Source organism: Sander vitreus, chromosome 18, assembly GCF_031162955.1.
Source record: "Sander vitreus isolate 19-12246 chromosome 18, sanVit1, whole genome shotgun sequence".
NCBI lineage: Eukaryota > Metazoa > Chordata > Actinopteri > Perciformes > Percidae > Sander > Sander vitreus.
The window spans coordinates 28,014,094-28,034,622 of NC_135872.1; the positions used below are offsets into that span (position 1 = coordinate 28,014,094).

Genomic DNA, 20,529 nt, shown 5'->3' on the forward strand with positions numbered 1-20,529 from the left:
CAGCTTTTTTGGTACCCGATCATGATCCAATTTTATTGAATATTGAAAATCTGCCGATAGCGAGTCCTGATCCGAAACTTATATTTGCTCAGATAATAGAGCTGCACACCGTTCTTTTTTTTACAAAAATAACTAAGTAAATAAAGTAACTAAAATATGTCCTAAGCTTTACCCTGGTGTTGTCCTCCAATGTAAAAATTTAAAATTTACATTTTTTTGTTTGTAATATTTTTGTTTTGTAGCATTTTTCGATGCTTTCTGCGCTCTTCCCCTGCGCTTTTCTGATGAAGATACTTTGAAAACGGGTCAAATTTGACCCGAGGAAAACATAAGGGCTAATACAGTACATTTAACTTAAACAGTTCTGTTTAGGATCCCAGCAAACTCCCAACCAAAAAATACACAGTCTCAAGTTCAGCCTCTTGCGCTTGATAGTCAATCTTTGATTTTCTGTGTTCAACTCCGATGTCGTCTCCAGGGAATAACAGCCTGTAAGCGTGGTTAAGAAGCATGGGGAATTGGAGTAATCTGCTTCTGTAAAACAAATGACTAAGAAAGACAGACTTTTGTACTTGTTACCAAGGACTGGCAAGCTACGAGACACTCTCTGGACGTACACTGGTGAGTGACAGCGCCATGGTTTGAAAGTGCCGGCATCAAGGCAGTCTGGTGGTGTGTCTGTGGCGCAGCCGGGCGTGTGTGATTAAAGTGGCGATCACTACAAGCTGATGTAAATGATCAGAGTAAGTTAATCGGGGAAAATCCCTGATCAGTTAAAAAAATGCCCATATCGGCTCTGAACCGAAACTCGCGATCAGAATCGGGACATCCCTAGCCAATACATAGCACATCAAAAGCAGTATGCTGAAAATACCAGAATGTCCTACTGAACGTGGATTTTGCAGTATGCAAGCCAGCATGCTTTTCTGGCTATTCTGACCTGCAATCCTTTGCGCAGCATATATCGGCAAAGGGTCAAATTTGAAGGCGCAATGGCAAGAAAAAGTAGTATGTCCCAATTGTATGCATACTTCATACAAACGTAAGTACTTTGTAAGGGCAGCTGCAGTACATACTACAAGTAAAAAAAAGAAGTATGTGAATTGGAACTCAGCCAAAATAATATTTCATGTTATTTAACCTTAAAATATAGTGGTTTGAAAAACATAAACATCCTTCATTTGAGACTAGCTCCAGAGCTCATGCTGAGGCTATTATCTCACACTGAAAACGCCACTGCATAGTTTACAGTGGCAGTGAAATCACCAACATGTCATTAAAGGGAACAGAGAGGCCTCACATTGGGTAGCTGCACTGTGCTGGGCGCGGGCTAACGGTATTTATGTTAATGAACTCCAACTTTGAAGGCACACACACATGCACTATTGTCACAGCGTCTCGTGGAGACCTTTTGAAAAGGGGCAACTGTGCACTTTCAAAGCCTGTTGTTCCTGCCTCCGTGATCACAACAAACTATTCATGTCCACAAGCTGCTCCCTGCCTTTCATCTTTGCCCCAGGGCCTCTGGGTGCAAGCTTGTGAAGTTTCAGCAGTAGGTTCTTGAGAGTAGTGAAATGTATATGCCTAGTTGTTTCCCACAAGTGTTTTTACTTGATGTAATGGCTCCCATCTGTATCCACTTAGCATACCATGTTTTATAGTAACTGATTACTGGCAAAGCAACCGCATATGTTTTCCATGGTTTGCTCACATTTCTGTCTCCCAGGTATAAGATGAAACGGTCCTCTATGGGATCCTTGTCAGGGTCCACTTTCATGAACAAGCTGATGGACGTCACTGTCTTCAGGTCTTCCAGGTTGCTGGGAGGATGAACCTCCACTGAGGACTGACCGTTGAACTTCATGGACACTTGGACCTGGGGCAGAAAACAAACCAGAAAGACTGAGCCATACATTTCAAATTTCTGGCACAGAAATATATGCAAATAAGCCTCCCTGTTAGCTTTTAGCATCTTATTACTATCTGGTCAGAGTCCTGGGATTTAATAAAGGACATGGATGTTTAATGGATAGTGCAAAAGTTTATCAGCCTCTACGATCCATGCTGTGGTCATAAGTCTGCATGTGTACTTGGTGACAGCTAATAGATGAGCAGACCGATGGCTTTAGATGGGAAATGCATCACATTGTTTATATATATTTTAAAGAAAAAAATGCAAAGAGGTGGAGAGTTATTATAAGTATAGTGTCTGGCAGTAAACAGCAGGAAGTTCACACATGCAAATGTCACAAATGTAATATCCAGAAAGAAGAGTATTAGATTTATTTCAGGCTAACGTTACTTGTGTGTGGGGGGGCGTGTTCAGTGCTCTTAAAGTGAAACTACGCTCATTTTCAAAATTCATACACGCTATGGTCTAAGACAGTCCAAAAACAGGAGTAAACATGAACAACTCTCTCCCAAATCCCAAAACTACAGTGCTAAAACTCAAATTTCATCAAGTCAAGTAAAGTGTGGAAGTGCTCCGTAAGTATAAATATATTTTCTGTTTCAATTGAAAAAAAGAAAACAATTCATTGTCTATGGAGCAGCTCCACACTTTATACTTAAAGACATCACAAGTTTGAGACTCTAGAGAGTAGCTCATGTTCACACGTAGCGATTGAACTTTGCTTGGCCATTGAAATAACATATTGGATTCTTAATTTCAGCGGTGTTCCCCTTTAACCTGTGCTACCAATTGATGGTCTGCAACACATTGACACTTTATTTCTTAATACCTGCAGAAGCTAACTTGTGTAGTCTCCGTTAGCGTCAATACAGCTAGGAGCTTTGAGAAACTGGAGAAATCCATGAGTAATGTTAGCTATCTAGAGCCGACAGATGTCTGTCAGTGTAATATGTAAAGTAAAAAAAGCATTGGAAATGCAAAGTTGAAGGCTTCATAAAAGTAATTTGTTAAGTTGCTACATTTAAAAATAGTGAAAATGTCCATAAATAAGCTATATGGAGTTTTGTGCAATGTGGTCTGCGTGTGCATCCTCAATGGTAAGTAAATGGGACAGTTCTAAAACTAACGGTCCTAAATCATCCATATTGGAAGCAACTAACTTTCTTGGCCACACTCCTGGCTTGGGCTATAAGCTCTCTGATCCTCAGGATGTTGGTGGTCACGTTGTTGACGGGCTTCTTCTGCTCGACCACCTTCAGCTTGTCCAGCAGCTTAGGAACGAGAACATTCAGGTTCTCCACTAAAACATTACATAGAATGAGAGGAAAACAAGAATTAAACCAGGATATATTATACGTAGAAAGTGAAAAGTTGTTCTGTTATATATATATACTGTATATATGGTCCTCCAGGCGTGCACACATTAGCCCTGTTCATCTACATCTCTCCCTTAGCTTCCAGTGCGTTTTAGAATTGAATTTTAGATTATAATGTTTGGTTTTTTTAGGACTCTGGCACATAGGTGTAATTTTCTGTACACGGCGAATGGGGGGGGAGGTTACAGCCCCCCCAATAATAAAAACTGACCAGTGCAACCCCCAATATGTTTTATTCCTTTCTGATTTTACTGTATGTTTTATTCTTTTCTGATTTAGTACCAGTCAAAAGTTTGGACATGCTTACCCATACAAGTATATGAGAAAAACGTTTGACTGGTACTGTATATATTATGTTTTACTGTTGTTACTTCATGTAAAGCACTTTGGATATCTGCTTGTTGCTGTAAAGCGCTATATAAATAAATGCTGATTGATTGATTGATTGAAATGGTATTCCCACTAAGGACCTTTAAAATATCCAAGAGAATGTATGTGCTGTGAACATTGCACCACACCTGCTTCCCCAGCAGACTGGATGGCCTGCTCATAAGCAGATGTGGAGTATTCGTTGTTCCTCATGTTGTTGGCCCACTCCTCCACCTTGCTGCTGATGGGGGTGATGGTTTGAAGGACCTCTGCTGAGCGGTTGAGAGTCCCCTCAGCCACCTCCAGCGTAAACTCCAGTCGATGTGGTGTTCTATCTGTAAATGGATGCAGAGGGTGACTGTCATTGAAATACAATGCTTAAAATGGTCAGTTTATCTAAATGAACAAAAACTGGCACATAGCATATCTTAAAACCTGGGCAAATAAAACTAAATCTATCTCTGCAGCTAGATACGCCTAGGTACGTGAGCGATTATCTTTTTTTTATAACAACCCTTTAATTCAAACATTAAAAGAGAAGTTCGACAGGAACTACACTTGTTGACACGGAAATTGCTGCTGCTTCCCTCCCTCTCTCTGCTTCTCCTCGTAGTTGTCAGATTCATCTACCAACCCTTATAGAGCTGGCTCAGGTTTACCTTGGACCCGCTCATAGTTATGCTGCTATAGTTTTAAACTGCCGGGGGACTTCCTTTGACAGACTGATCTCCTCTTTCCTCTCTTTTTCCATCCGTGTGCATTCATGTCCCAGAAATGCTTGTGACTTCTTCCGTGGTCCTGCTCAACGCCCTGCTACGCCCTTCACTGCTACTACTATTATTTGTAGTCATAGTTCTATTATCTGTATTAGTACTATAATTGCTACTGTTTATCATACATACTGCTGTAGTTATTATGAATCATATTTCTGTATATCTGTAATAGAGCTGTCAGTCTTCCTCTATAATACCATTCAAATTTCATTTGTTATTTTTTTAAAATATTTAAATAATATTCAAATATTTAATGCTCAAATGCAGCCTGTTAAATATGTACTACACTGCTCAGGCTTATGCATTGTCAATGCCACTATAAGCATATGGTTGCTGTTACACGTTCTGTCCACTAGAGGGACGTCCAACACCTGCCTGGCCTTGAAGAGGATATACGTCACGGCACAAGCCGCATTTCTGGCTCTGTTTACATTCATTTTCCACCACGAGCACACAGCGACAAAGACAAATCAACAGAGAACTCTGTAATGAAACATTATCTAACAAGTGTAGAGACTGAGATCTGTTGTAGAGGCTAACATTGCTCGGTTAGCACAATGACGTCATGTTAGAAAACACAGCTGAAACCATTTGTCATAAACTAAGTAACAATAGTGTTAGCCATGATGCTAACAGCATTGATAACTACGCCAAACGGTGCTGTCACTACTATTTTAGTCCAAACTAAAACTATTTAAGCAACCTGTTTCTTGCAGATTGTCACGTGACTGAGAATACAGCTGTTAGAAGGTAATATATGAAGTCAAAGCTAACTCTAACAGCTGTAGGGCAGCTAACATAATCTTTAGCTTTCTCCATGAAGCTCCGAGCTAAGCTCCTATAACTCTGACAGCTGTAGGGCAGCTAACATTATCTTTAGCTTTCTCCATGAAGCTCCGAGCTAAGCTCCTATAACTCTGACAGCTGTAGGGCAGCTAACATTAACTTTAGCTTTCTCCATGAAGCTCCCAGCTAAGCTAAGCTCCTATAACGCGCGATGCAGACAACCAGAACGAGCTAACTATTGATAACATAAGCATTTTGGCTTGGTGGATGTCGTGAAAAGTTCTTGTGTTTCTCAACCCTTCAACTTATTGTTCATTAGACGTGACATGAGAAGAGGGAGATTAGCTAACGGTAGCCACCTATTCATAAAAAAATGTTGATGAAAATTTGAATAGTAATTTCAGCATTTGAATAGTATTGATTTTTTTTTACTATTTGAATTATATTCGACTTTCGGAATTCGTTCAAACAGCTCTAAACTGTAACAGTCCAGCAGCGTCAGATGCCGCCCACCAAGAGCCAGGGTCTGTCCGATGTTTCTGCCTGTTGAAAGTTAAAAAAATGTCCTCGTCACTGTCGCACCAAACTAGCCTGGTCCTACCAGACTCTGGTAGATTTCATTTGTCCAGAGAGTCTGGCCTCTCTACATTGACAGGTGTTAACTTCCTTGAAGGCGGGTACTCTGTTGAAGTTTAAAACTATTGGATCTGCCCAGAGCCACTCTGGATCTGCCATAACCAATCGCTAACATTTGGTCGTGACGTTGGCTTAGCATCGCTAGCGTTCGCCTTAGCCAACTCCTTCACCACTAACGGAGCGAGCTGGAAGATCAAACTGTTCCCGAACCCCGTGGGGAGGAGGGCCACAACATCATGGCCCCCAACACAACTCAGCAAAGATTGTTCTTGATCGAGCTTTAACTTCTGGATATTCGGCAGTGTTGCCACAACGGACCGAATGGCTTCGCTCGCATCTTTCTCCGCCAGCATTACGGAACTACAACTCAAACTAGTGCACGACCTCAACGTCATCGTTCTCAGCCACTCCCTCTGTTCACTGATTGGACTGGTAAAGATTTGGCTGGAGAAAACCCAAGACGGAGTACTGAAGGGAAATGAAAAGTGAGTGGAAGTACGTAGGAGGGCGGAGCCAGGCTAGCACCAAACGCTTGCTTGTGTAAATTATAGAGTGTGGGCTAGACCTACTTTATCTGTAAAGTGTCCTGAGATAACTCCTGTTGTGATTTGACACTATAAATAAAATTGAATTGAAAAATGAATTGAATTGACAGCAAAATGTCAAACTGTTACTTCAAAACAACCACTTTTTGTCTTACCTGGATGAATTCCACTGATATCCTCCACTATTTCTGCAAGCTTTTTGTGGTTTTGGTCCATGGTCTCTTTGGTCTCCTCGATGTATTTCAGCTTGTCAATCACTTCAGCTTCGACCTCTGTCACAGGGAGATACAGTAAATGTCAAAGGGAGATTTGCTAGTGCACATATTGCAATTAAAACAAGTATCTGGTATTTCATTCAGTGACAGCCTCGATCATACCAATTTGTTCTGAACGTAATGAAACAGACTCCTTGAAAACGTTGTCGCTCTTCGTTACCAGGTACCCGAGCTGCATATTGATCCCAGCGATGGCCTGAAACACAGAACACATAACTAAGCTGCAGCATGTTAACAGGTATTACAGCAAGGGTGTCAAACTCAATTTCACTAAGGGCCAGACTGGAAAATGAGAATCCCGTCATGGGCCAGACATAGAGACGTATAGTTTATTGACATGCTTTAAAAAAGTCAAATATGTTGACTGTATTATTGCATGTCTCATATAGCTTTCTCACTTACAGTTTGGGCCTCATAAAGCCCTAAAATAGCTTTAGAAAATAGTGACAAAAACGTTGGAAGAAACGCCAAAAATGTTGAAAAAAGTGCAATAAATGTTGGAAAAAGCAACAAAAACTAAGTGGGCCAAAATGTATTGTGAACCTAAATTAATATGCGGGCTGGATTAAAATCTGCGAGGGGCCGGATTTGGCCCACGGGCCTTGAATTGGCTGCATGTGTGCTGTGCATTTCTGTGATATGACATACATCTTCAGCTTTTTGGGATAAGTTGTGGGTGGTGAGCGAGGTGATATTGGCATCATGGATGTATTTCACTATGTTGTTGTAGACGTTGGCAGCACTTATGGCTTTCTGCACAAAGCCATTGGCGTCACTCTCCCTCAGGTCCCTGGTAAAGACAGGATGATAGACGTTACAGTTTCATTTCAGTGTTTCCATATGGTATATAACAGTATCACAAATTCCCAATGCTCCTGGAAATCATATTTAATTAAAGCTGCACTAATCAATATTTGTATATTAACAATGCTAGATCAAATGACTAGGTGTATTGTGAAAGGGGTTGTTCGTAGTGACATACCCACAGAGAATCATCATGCATAAAAATGTGTATTAATCCACGGCTGAAAATAGTCTCCACAAATGCACTATATACAGTACTCATATGCAGTTATCTAAAAACTACAGCGCCAAGCTGTATTTGAATTTTAGTGAACCGTTTACAAAAAGTACATTTCATTTTTCGAAGGTTTATATTTGTCAGTGCCACAGACAGGGTAGAGAAGTCTTACTAGTAGTTCTAGTCATAGTTCTATTATCTTTATTGGTACTATAATTGCCACTGTTCACCATTACAACTGCCATAATTATTATGAATCACATTTCTCCATATCTGTATGTTTGTGTCTCTGTATTTCAGTGTATCTGTATCAGTGTCTGTGTCCAAACTGGCAGCGGCAGATGCCGCCCACCAAGAGCCTGGGTCAGTCTGAGGTTTCTGCCTAAAAGGAAGTTTTTCCTCGCCACTGTCGCTCCAAATGCTTGCTCGTGGGAAATTGTTGGGTCTTTGTAAATTATAGAGTGTGGTGTCTGTAAAGTGTCCCAAGATAACTAACTAAATTTAAATTGCTCTTTTCATGGGTCTGATTATTTGTAACTAAGACATTGAATCCAGAATTGTGTCTCACTCCTCCAGTTCGTTGGCCTGTCGGTCCAGCTCGTCGGCGTGCTCGTCGGCCCTCTGCACCAGATCTCTGTCAGCCAGCGAGAGACGCTCAGTCTTCTCCATCAGCTTTTGGCTGGCGCCATCGATCGCTGCATGGTATCCGCTCACGTTCTGTACAGATGTACACGTGCAGACACATGCAAACACACGCAAAAACACACAGTTATATCATATTTACTATTTTCAAGGACATTCCACTGCTTTGCATTTGTGTCCCATTCTCAGAATCCACAAACATCTCTGTAAAGGTGCTATTCTGTGTTACATCCTCAGAAACTGATTCCTTTTACCCTGTGATTACTCAAAGTCCAGCCCAAGTATGACAACACATGAACACACACACACACACACACACACACACACACACACACACACACACACACACACACACACACACACACACACACACACAGCGCTAACATTGTTACCTCAGGATGCTTGTAATTCCAATAGAGAGCTACTTGACTAAAAAGGGAGAGCTGTTTGAGCACACAGTTTATTCAATCTATGGCCGTCCACAAATTGCTTCCAAATCAAATTGCCCACTTTTAGAATAGAACACAGGCTGCGTCTCAGGAATCCATTTCATGAATAAATTCAATGCTGTCACTGAGATAGAGGAGCCCCATATCACAGTCTATTAGATTATTATACATACTCATTTGTCCTCACAGTCATGTAGGCCTCACCTGCACCATAGCATCCACCTCAGCCAGAGTCCTCTCTGCTTCGGATAAGGAGCCTCTGGCGATTTCCAGTGTATCGTTGACAGCAGCATGGTCCTCCGCCAGCCTCTGCTGCTTCGCCTGGAGGCACAAGGAAATAATAATACTAATAGGTTATTTTTATATAGCGCCTTTCACAAAACCAAAAAAAAAACACATTACTGGGGAGACAGAGCAAAGGGAGGTTGTAGGCTGTGATGAAAAGGTGGTGTTTGAGGATTCAAAAGAAAATACAAAAAATATAAAAGATTCAAGCTTCAGAATTATGATACAGTAGCGATATATATGATATGAGAAGGGGGATCTTCACGTTGCAATAACATGTTTACAGTCCCTGGGCCTCGGCCACTAAGACACCAGGAAACATTATATTTAAGGGGAGACACTACAGGCAAACACATCATTTTTCAATTTTGAGATTTTTGGGCTATTTCGCTTCTATAACATGTCTCCTTTCAAACTAATGGAAAAAACATACAAAATATATATTTGGTTATTTATTGTACTATACTTTGTCTATTTGCGCTTGTAGGTTTCTATATAAATAAAATAAATAAAGCTAGTGGAACAGTGACTACAATGGTAGTCGTAGTGGTTCATGTCATAGTAGGGCACAGCAGGGCGTTACGGGGTGTAATGTGGCACAACAGAGCATGGGTGGACGCAGTGGACGCGGCAGGACGCAGCTGGACGCGGCCGGACACGGATAGTTGCATGTCATATCCCTCTCTTTCTGTACTGTCAACAATCCAATAAAGATAAACATAACTGCAGAAATGGCTCTACTGTACAGAAGAGTCATTTCAGGCAGACTGTGTGTGCACTGAAGGGTAGACTCCTGAAAACAAGAACAGAAAACTTTTTGTCATTCTTTATAATAATATGGCTTTTTATAATATCAATTATATACTGTGTAACCCTCTGAGGACAAAGGACACGCCCGCACGTCCAAATGATGTTTTAGACAACACTCATTTTAGACATTTATTTACTAATGTACTCATATATTACACTACTTTTGTGAACCTAAGACTTTGGTCAAGCACCAAAACAATTTGTCAGCACAAGATTTGAGGAATTTCAAAATGCAAAGATCAACTTTTCAGCTTTAGGGCCAAAGTAATCTCTTTACACATTGCTCTAGGACAACTTTGGGCCACACTACGCAGAAAGCTGAGTTTGTTCTGAACATTTTGATAGGAAGCATATGGGTATCATGTTATATGCAAATAGCCTAAAAAGGTGAATTTAAGACGATATGTTAAAATCGAGAAAATGCCTTTAGACCTCAAAGGGTTATTAATAAGCTCTTCTTATAGGATGTATGAGACAGTAGCCACACCCCTTTAATTTGACTATTTAAATTTAAAATATCTAATATAACGTTAGCAAAAGAACGTATTAATAAATTATACAAATTACTGCTGTCAGTTAAACACGTTATTAACGGCGTTAACGCAAACCCATTTTAACGGCGAGATTAACATTCTTTTTGGCCTAGCTAACTTTGTAGTTTTTTTCACATGCTGTTGCAACAACTAGTAACGTTAGAAAAACTACAACACCACACCGGATCTAGCTAGACCGGAAACAAAACAACACGCATGCCGCACACAGTGGTTTGGGCTTGCGAGCCGGCCAAAGAGTAGCAGGCTAACGTTACGTTTGGAGTGGATGGCGAGCGCGAGACGCCGAAATGGATGCCAATAAGATTCTGAATGGAAAGTTTACTTTTAAAAAGTTGCCAAATGGTTCCATTGACAAGACCAAAGTGATCTGTGTGTTTGGTCGTTGTGAACTGAGCTATCATCGCAGCACGTCCAGTCTGAAATACCACTTAATGGCCAAGCACACAGCTGATGCCAATTCTCCGCCCCCTCGTCAAAGCCAGGCGACAAAAGCACAAAGCAAGCCGATCCACTTTTCCATGTTGATAAGAGCATTAAAATGAGAAAAACATAATTGGACAAAAAGAAATCAAGGGACATTTAGAATAGATAAAAATGTGCGATTAATTGCGGGTTAACTATGATATTAATGCGATTAATCGGGATTAAATATTTTAATCGTTTGACAGCACTAACACACATATAACTTTTCATTCATCCACATGACGTTCACTACACGCTCAAACGAGGCCACGCCTCTTTAGGAGACAGGAAGTGTGTACCGTTTCATACCACTGGCGATGTTTGAAATGCACTGTTTAGTATAGCACTACTGTTAGTATAAAGGATCTTTGGTATGGCACAATGATGCGATCATTTGATTGGCTGGGTGACCCAGCAGCGTGCACACCATGGCTGCAGCTGGTGTCGACCGGTCTGTGCCGAGGCGAGGAAGAGCCCCTGGATTAGGAGAGGCTCCATGTTTGGTTAGTGCACCACTCATGGCATTGATTTACAGCAGAGACCCTGATCATGGAGATCCCCACTCCTGATAACACACGCGCAACCAAAGAATACACAAACGCAGACACGCAGCATTGAGCAGCAGCCGTTCCGCTGCTGGACAGCAGACCCATAATGTTAAACAGGGCATGCTGACCAGGGCTGGGTCATAACTTCCTGGATCCAAATGCCAACCACATATGTTTTTACAGAGTTGTAAATCAACACATCCAGGCAAACCACATAAAAATACAGCATAAGAACTCAAGGACTGGGAGGTCCATACTGCTGTTTCAACCCATTTATTAAAAATCATGTGCATTGACATTACTGCCAACCATTTCCCATAGCATATGTTTGAAATTTTGTATTGATTTAATGTGTGTCCTACCTGTCAGGCAGCACATGGTTTTTATGACTCACTACAGCATGAACATTCAGCAGCTGGAAACTTGCCTCAGATACTGCAGGTAATTCATCACAGTGAGCATCATGCCTGATATTTATAAGTTTTAAAAAAAGCAGATGCAATACAGCTAATAAGCTACAATAGCTTTCTCCATTTCCACAGAGGTCAGCACTAAGAAGATGATTTACATTTTAAAGTTCACCAAAGTTGAACTCCACTGATTCCATTGAATTCCATTAATTCCTCCACACTTTTAAATACTGGTGTGGCTGGGCCTTTAGGGCGCTACTTCTGTTGCCAGGGAGATTGCAAGACAGATACTAAAACTGTGTGTCTACATTATAGTAGATATATGGCAAATCATCTTGCCCAAAGGAGAGTGTATGCTTTATATCTGCGTATACTTCATATCTACTGTATCTAATGAATAATGTTTTGCTGAGCAGTCTAAATGATTTTGGTTTTCTCTCTTGGATCTGGGATAGGACGACTCTCCCCTGTACAGTAATGATTCTGTGGGCTGTATCATGGGAAAATAAAGTCATGTTTCTGTGTGTAGGCTCTGGATATTATCATGGGAAAATGTTTTGTATTGCAGCATTGCTGCTCCCCCTGTGTGGGCCTCCTCCTAATGTAACAGTGCAAAGCTCCCACAGATGGTTTTGTGTTTCTGTTCTCAGCACTTAAATACCACCAGTAATAGACTTCTCTGACGTGCCTGGAAAACAACAACCAGATCTCTCTCTCTCTCTCTCTCTCTCTCTCTCTCTCTCTCTCTCTCTCTCAATTTCTGCATGTGCAGTGCATGCACAATAAGTGCAGTGCATGCCTATAAGGAAAATGCTTCTTTTAAGGCCAGATACCTCGGTGTGATTGAGCAAAACTCAACATTGTTTGAGGAGATAAAGCCAGCCGAAGACAGAGAAGGAACTCCATGCCAGTACACTCCCTCACAGCAGGGAGGAAGGGCTGTGAGCTCTTTAACAGTTTAATAGTCTATTTCAACGACGTTTCATTTCCGGGATTGTTCCGGTGCCACCGGAATTTCCTCGGATGTCCCTCATTTTTCATCCGGATGTCCGTCCCCTTCCTCTGTCTTTGTGTTGGCGTTCTAAACTCCGGTGGATTTCTGAGGACTATGTTAACTGCTCCTCAGATCTCTGCAGGGTAAATCCAGACAGCTAGCTAGACTATCTGTCCAATCTGAGTTTTCTGTTGAACGACTAAAACTACTTTTGAACGTACACATGTTCCACCAAAACAAGTTCCTTCCCGAGGTTATTTTGCAGAGGCACCATGGCTCACGATTGTGATTGGTTTAAAGAAATGCCAATAAACCAGAGCACATTTTTCTCCCAGAATGCTGTGTGGACTAGCCAGACCCTCCTCCGCAGCGCTGTGGAGGAAGGTCTGGCAATGCAAGACTAACAGTTTATTATTATTAATGCATCCATACTGACAAACACAGAAAGAGAAGGGAGGAGTAGAGATGGCAAAGCGGAGTGACACTCAGCAGGAGCCTTGAGGGTTCATGGGAAATCACCTCATTCCTCTGGAATTTGAGGATGCTGGCTCTGTTCCTGTCCTCCGTCTGCTGGATGGTGCTGGCTGCTTTCTGGAGAGAGCCCTGAGCATCAGTCAGCGTGGTGGAGAAGCGGGACAGGATCTCCCGGACAGGCGGGAGGCGGCCGTCTGTGCTCATCAACTTCTTTTCCATCTGACGGATACGCCTCAGCACTGAAAAACACAGGCCGCATGAGCCATTACCTTATTAGTGTCACATTTGAGTCACTCATGAATTGGTACTGTAGACACACTGGCCAAAGCAATAGAGAGCATTGCGCTTGATAACTTTAAACATGAAAACTTTCTAATGAAAAGACAATTATACACAGATAACAAGGGGTTCTGACAAGTATTGGATGCTATGACATTAGATACAGATATCTGTGTTTGAATCATGGTTATAATAGTCTTGCATTTTCAATTAGTTTTAATTCAATTTTAGTTTTGACATTTGAATTTCATTTAATTGTAGTTTTAGTTAGTTTTCAGAGTGTGTTTGCTAGTTTAAAGGTCCTATGACATGCTGCTTTTTGGATGCTTTTATATAGGCCTTAGTGGTCCCCTAATACTGTATCTGAAGTCTCTTTTATATAGGCCATAGTGGTCCCCTAATACTGTATCTGAAGTCTCTTTTATATAGACCTTAGTGGTCCCCTAATACTGTATCTGAAGTCTCTTTTATATAGACCTTAGTGGTCCCCTAATACTGTATCTGAAGTCTCTTTTATATAGGCCTTAGTGGTCCCCTAATACTGTATCTGAAGTCTCTTTTATATAGGCCTTAGTGGTCCCCTAATACTGTATCTGAAGTCTCTTTTATATAGGCCTTAGTGGTCCCCTAATACTGTATCTGAAGTCTCTTTTATATAGGCCTTAGTGGTCCCCTAATACTGTATCTGAAGTCTCTTTTATATAGGCCTTAGTGGTCCCCTAATACTGTATCTGAAGTCTCTTTTATATAGACCTTAGTGGTCCCCTAATACTGTATCTGAAGTCTCTTTTATATAGGTCTTAGTGGTCCCCTAATACTGTATCTGAAGTCTCTTTCCCGAAATTCAGCCTTGGTGCAGAATTACAGCCACTAGAGCCAGTCCCACAATCAGCTTTACTTAGGATGTGCCATTTCTGTGTCTGTAGCTTTAAATGCTAAGGGGGGGTTGGCGGTGTGGCCTTGACCAACTGCCATGCTTCGCTTTCGCTTTCAAGCCATGATGTCTCTCTCTCTTTCTCATGGGTGGGCCAAATTCTCTGGGCGGGCAAACCAGAGAAAGGGGAGGTAACCTTTCCCCTTATGACGTCATAAAGGGAAGATTCCAGATCGGCCCATCTGAGCTTTCATTTTCTCAAAGGCAGAGCAGGATACCCAGGGCTCGGTTTAAAAAAACTCATGAAGTGACATTTTCATGCCATGGGACCTTTAAGTTTAGCTTCAGTTTTTCAGAAAGGTTAAGTTTTAGTTATTTTTATGTTATGTTGTAGTTTGTAGCTACATATACATACATAATACATTGTTGGAGAATGGCCATGATATTTAATGGTTAACCTTTGCGCTACTTAAGTGTCAGATGTAAAGCAATTACGGCACAGTGCCATCTCATGTCAACTCCGTTCAATTTCTGTGATTCAATGTCACAAGAGTTGACAGATATTCATGGTGTCAGTAGTGATATATTTTAGCTAAAAAAATAAAAAACTAAAATTATTAAGCATGCTACCTTGCTAAACTAAGACGGTGACCATAGTACATATTACCTGCTAAACATCAGCATGCTAACATATTAGTTGAAAATGAATGAGCATATTAGCATTCTGATGTTAGCATTTAAAAATAACCACTGTGCCTATGTGCAGCCTCACAAACCTGCTAGCATTACCAATGTGTTTTCTTTGAGTCAAGACCAAGACCAAGGCAGGGCGAGACAGAGTCAAGACCAAGACCAAGGCAAGGTGAGACTGAGTCAAGAACAAGACCAAGGCAGAGTGAGACCGAGTCAAGACCAAGAACAAGGCAAGGTGAGACTGAGTGAAGACCAAGACCAAGGCAGGGCGAGACAGAGTCAAGACCAAGACCAAGGCAAGGTGAGACCGAGTCAAGACCAAGATCAATGCAGGGTGAGACCGAGTCAAGACCAAGATCAATGCAGGGTGAGACTGAGTCAAGACCAAGACCAGATTGTCTTAGACAGCCAGAGCTTCTTCTCCTGTCTCATTCACTTTCTTGGGATTGTGAGTAAAGGGGGCAGGAAGACGTGGGTTTACAGTAACAAATTTCAAATTAGATATAAGTCAAGTCATTGTTTGCATTTGCAAGTTTTAACACATAGGCCTAAATCAGACATGGAATGCACAGGCAGTTTAGCGAAATCCCTGCAGTTGTGGTCTTGACTGGTCTTGAAATAAAATCCTGAGTCCTCTTTATCTAAGACCGAGACCGAGATCAAGACCAATCTCAAGTACTACAACACTGGCATGCGGAGCCTGTTTCTGTCTGCGTTTGCACTCTTGCTTTATATCTCCCAGAGTGGGGACTCAAGTTTGAGACTCGGACTCGAGTCGCACTAAAGTTGCACACAGAGTAACTTCAGGCTTGACTTGAGACTTGTACTCAAAACACTTCAGACTCGACTCGGACTGGAAATGCGAGACTCCTGAACAATATTTATTTTTAAAAAACGTCTGTTCAGCTGAATCCCCTCCCTGTGTAACCTCTAACCTACCTACTGTACAAAACACTTAGTACCTAACGTATCTGCTGTGCACGGCCACATGTGAGAGACAAATATGAATATGTCGACCGCGCAGGCAGCTGCTGTGCCATTCATCATAATCTTTGGGTTTAAAAACTTCATGCAACAATTAGGGCTGGGCAATATATCAATCTTATATCGATATCGTAATATGAGACTAGATATCATCATCATTACAAGTTTTGTCTTTTCCTGGTTGCAAAGGCTGCATTACAGTAAAGTGATGTCATTTTCTGAACTTACTCACTTAACTCACTGACTGTTCTTGCTGTACTTTATTATTTGCCTTAACCACTTAGTTATTGTATCCACATGACTGATGGTTATATATCTAAAATCTAAATGTGAGGATATTTTGTTAAAGCACCAATATTGTCGCAATATCGACATTGAGGTATTTGGTCAAGAATATCTGATTTTCTTTATATATCGCCCAGCCCTAACAACAAGACCCAAACAAGAGAAAGGCTGAATGCAAAATATGTGGACTCTAGCTCAGAGACTTGTGAGCATCTGTGATATCTCCTCACAGTCATGGGCTTCAGTCGACTCGTCCGTGGCGATGGGCTCTCGTGGGGACAGGTCCAGTGTCCTCATCCAGGCCACCATTCCCTGGGCCCGCTCAGTGTTCCGCCTGGCCACCTCTGGATCCACATCCTGGTGAACACTGTACAGCTCCCAGTCATGGATCATCTCTGTGCACATACATAGATGAGGTACAGTTAAGTCAGACTTAGAGGACTAATGGTTTAAAAAAAATGCAGCACTACTAAGATACTGCACATTTAGTGTGTTTCAAAATGACTGTATGCAAATGAATCCTAAGCGGAATAGATAAGCACATAAGAAGCTGGAATCAAACTAGTTTAATGATAGCCGGACAGATTGTTTTAAGAGGACGGAGGAATGAAGGGGTGCCGTTAATTCAAGAGTGGGCTTGTGAGATGGCTAGATGTGGCGGCGTTTAAAAAAATGTCATATAAACATTTGATGATTGGAGGTCTACAGTAGGAAATGGGGAAGGTACTTGAACTTTCTGGAGGGCTCCTAAGAAGCTTTGTTCTGGGCCGAGAAGTGCATGATGGGCTTATGCTGTTGTCATTGTACATATGTTTATTTGGTTTATGGTGTGTCTATTTTGTTATGCTTTTCTATGGTCTTGACTATTGCAGTTGATGTCATGGGGGGGAATGACGGGGGAGGGTATGTTCATCTTTCCAGTTGTATGTTTTGTTAAAATGAAAAATAAAATGTTATTCATAAAAAAGACTGTGCAGCCTGCAATATCAACTCCTAGTTTGTAACATTTAATCTTTGTATACAACACATTCAGAATATGCGTCTCAATCAGGGTTTTTACCGCAGTTTAAGCCCAGTTTACAGCCTCTTTGCCTGTTTATGGCTTATGGTCAGCTCTGCGTTGCTATGGTTTCTGTACACAAACCAACCAGCCGACAGTTTGCAAGGCTGCAGACCCGATAAGGAGAATTCACAGCTACTTTTAAACATTATTAAAGACTTGGATATCAACAGGTTTTTGGATATGAGCACACATTGCTACGGCGACCTTTTCAAGAAGCTGGTTGAAAGAATAAAAGAGGGAGGCTGTGTTCGCATGGTCCAACAAGTCTTATGTTGCACGGCTACATGTAAACGGGAATATTAGTGGAATATTTACTTCATTAGCCATGTAAACATCTTAGTTGGAATATCTGTCTTTTTCGGAATAAGGGCAAAAAGCTGAATATTATGTGCATGTAAACGTAATCACTGATAGGACAGAAGAGGCGTTAAGAGGCAAGCTGCAGTGACCAGAGCCGTTTGGTACCTTCGATGCGTAGGTTGAGATCCGTGAGGTTTGTGCTGAGCTGCTCAGCCAGAGTGACCGTCTCCAGTGTGTCGTTATCCAGCTTGTTCCCCAGAGTCTTCACCACACTCTCCTTACCAAAAGTAAAACCACAAAAACTAATTAATGACACATCAATCAGTGGGTGGACTGCCTGGTGGGTGGACCAGGCAGGGGTCTAAATAACTGGAAGATGTCAAGTCCAGCTATGGTGTTTAAAGAATGTATAGGATTTGATTGGCATACTGTATAGTAGCATATGGATATAGTGGAATTTTAAATATAGTAGTTGATCTGATTGTCACTGTGATGCACATGTTAAGAACTGATGCTTAAACATCTAAAGCATTTGAGACTCTGCTGAAGTGGTTAATGCGATGGAAATGAAAGACGATGGCTTTGCCGACCGATTCTCCCAGCTGTTTGATGTCCAACACCACAGCGTCTGTGGCCTTCTCCAGCTCCCCAGTCTGGTCCTTCATCACAGAGGACTTGTTTCTCCAGCCAAGAAACTGAGTCTGGGAGCAAAGCACAGTTATTAATTTATCAGACCAGCTCATGTGTAAAGAACATGTAAAAGAAAAAGAAAACATAAACCCTTAGGCTAAATTTACATTGCTACTTTGGTTAAAAAACGAATATCTATTGCTACGTTTACACCTCGCAGTCACGTTACTCTGGCGTTTCCGAGCCCCTAAACCGGAGACATTTGGAAACACTTCTAACCCGTTTTGTAATCTGCAGGGTTGTGTTGCAGTCTCAACGGCCGCAAACGGAGACCTTTGGCAACACCGACACTGACGCCAAGTTTTCGCCGCCTGCTTGGGTCATGGCGTCTCGGTCTCTGAGACTAAGCTACTAACGTTACCATGGCAACTACCAGCAATGGGCGGAGTATACATGCTGCCTTCTGTTTACCCCGTCACGCGCATGCCCAGTATCCCCGAGAATGTTGATGAGATATGAGGTTTGGGCGTGTTAGTTTAAACCGAGATTAGTTTTTCCATTGGAGCTAAAACCACTTGTGTGCACGGAGATCGCTTTTGGCTCAAAACTCTGCATTAAAGCCAAAAACCAAAAGAATGAGCTAAAAGAGGCTGATATCATCTCTAGAGAGCTGAGAGGAACTGCAGAGTCGGCCAGTCGGGTTATAATTATCTGTGGGTTTGTCTCTACAAGCGACAGCTTCGATTGTTCATATAAAAATATTGATTAGTGCAGCTTTAACTTTTCTTTTAATGCATGTCATGCTTCAATGCATTTCTTTTTGTCCTTGCATTTACTGTACTACTGATTTTTTTTTTTTTTTATGTGTGTATGTACCTGCAGTCGTTGAGCAGTGTAGTTGTAGTATTTGAGCCTGTCGTTGGCAGCAGCACCAGTGGAGATGTTCAACACTCCGACTTTCAGCTGGTCCAGTGTCTTATTGGACAGCCGCAGGTCTCCAATCAGATGCCAAATGCAATTATCACAACCTAAAACCAAAGGAGATACCTGGATCACAGCATTACAGCACAGTTGTGTGTTATCCTTTTCAGAACAGTACTCTGCTGAAGTGGAGTCTCTGCTACAGCTGTTAAGTCCACTTACTGTTGTTGCACAGGTTGACTATTGCAGCCTCTGGCAGGCACTCTCCTGTATGCATATCACAGTGGCCGCTCTCACAGCCACACTCTGTAAAAAACAGATGCACTTCATCATAGACTGTAAAACAGACAGTTCTGGACTTCAGCCTAAATTGCTGATCAGCTGCGAACAGCTCAGTGCATTTGCCAAATATATATAAAGACCCAGATGGTAGTTTGGCTTGAGGCCTGCACATCTGTCTTGTGGCCTCTCTTGTGTGGGACTGATGGTTTTGAAAGCTGTGTGTGTATAGATTTGGGCTCTATGGTGATGTCATCCAGCTCTCAGTAGAGAGTCTCCGGCCACAGGGTCACAGCACTCAGCAGATGTTTCTCTGACATCATGAGCACTACTGTGGTAGTGGGTGTGGGAAAATGAACACTCAGCACAGCTTTTCTTCTGGGAAAGCGTTATCTGTGGTGAATGTTTGGACAAATGGTCTGGGGGTGTTTTTTTAAGAGAGCGAGAGAACATTTGACATGTAGTATGACGGACAGATGACTTACTCTGGCAGCCGGCAGGGCTGTACTCCCAGTAGCCCGGCAGGCAGCGCTCGCAGTAACGACCTCCGGCCCCCGGGCGGCATAGACAGCTGTGGGTGAGATGATGGCAGGTGGAGCGAAGGGATGCTGGCCCGCATTCACACCTCCGACAGCCCTGACAGCTGGAGAAACCAGAGTAGCCCTCCTAGATTACATGAATGAAAAAAAACACCATTAGATCCCAGTATCTGGCTGTTCATGGCCATTTTGAAACATATTGTTCTACATAATTCAAAGGATAATTTCGGTCTATTAGCTGGGGTCTTATTTTGGTAGTTGTGGCCATCATCAATTATGCAGCATCATACTCACTTAAGTTATTGCTAAGATCACAGCAACATTGCTACAACGAAGTCCAGAGGGGCACGAAAAACACTCT

At 41.9% G+C, this 20,529-nt stretch overlaps 1 protein-coding gene across 1 annotated transcript in view; it reads right to left on the bottom strand.

Moving 5' to 3' along the window:
• lama4 (laminin, alpha 4) overlaps positions 1-20,529 on the bottom strand; it is a 58,082-nt gene that overhangs the window by 23,075 nt on the left and 14,478 nt on the right. The window contains exons 7-21 of the mRNA XM_078274010.1: positions 20,115-20,295; positions 19,573-19,656; positions 19,306-19,457; positions 18,390-18,500; positions 17,965-18,076; positions 16,667-16,831; positions 13,367-13,560; positions 8,989-9,105; positions 8,262-8,410; positions 7,321-7,462; positions 6,775-6,868; positions 6,553-6,669; positions 3,807-3,992; positions 3,073-3,212; positions 1,712-1,876 (exon numbers count right to left, since the gene is read on the bottom strand). Coding sequence (XP_078130136.1) covers positions 1,712-1,876; positions 3,073-3,212; positions 3,807-3,992; positions 6,553-6,669; positions 6,775-6,868; positions 7,321-7,462; positions 8,262-8,410; positions 8,989-9,105; positions 13,367-13,560; positions 16,667-16,831; positions 17,965-18,076; positions 18,390-18,500; positions 19,306-19,457; positions 19,573-19,656; positions 20,115-20,295 — 2,109 coding nt within the window. The remainder of the gene's footprint in view (positions 1-1,711; positions 1,877-3,072; positions 3,213-3,806; positions 3,993-6,552; positions 6,670-6,774; positions 6,869-7,320; positions 7,463-8,261; positions 8,411-8,988; positions 9,106-13,366; positions 13,561-16,666; positions 16,832-17,964; positions 18,077-18,389; positions 18,501-19,305; positions 19,458-19,572; positions 19,657-20,114; positions 20,296-20,529) is intronic.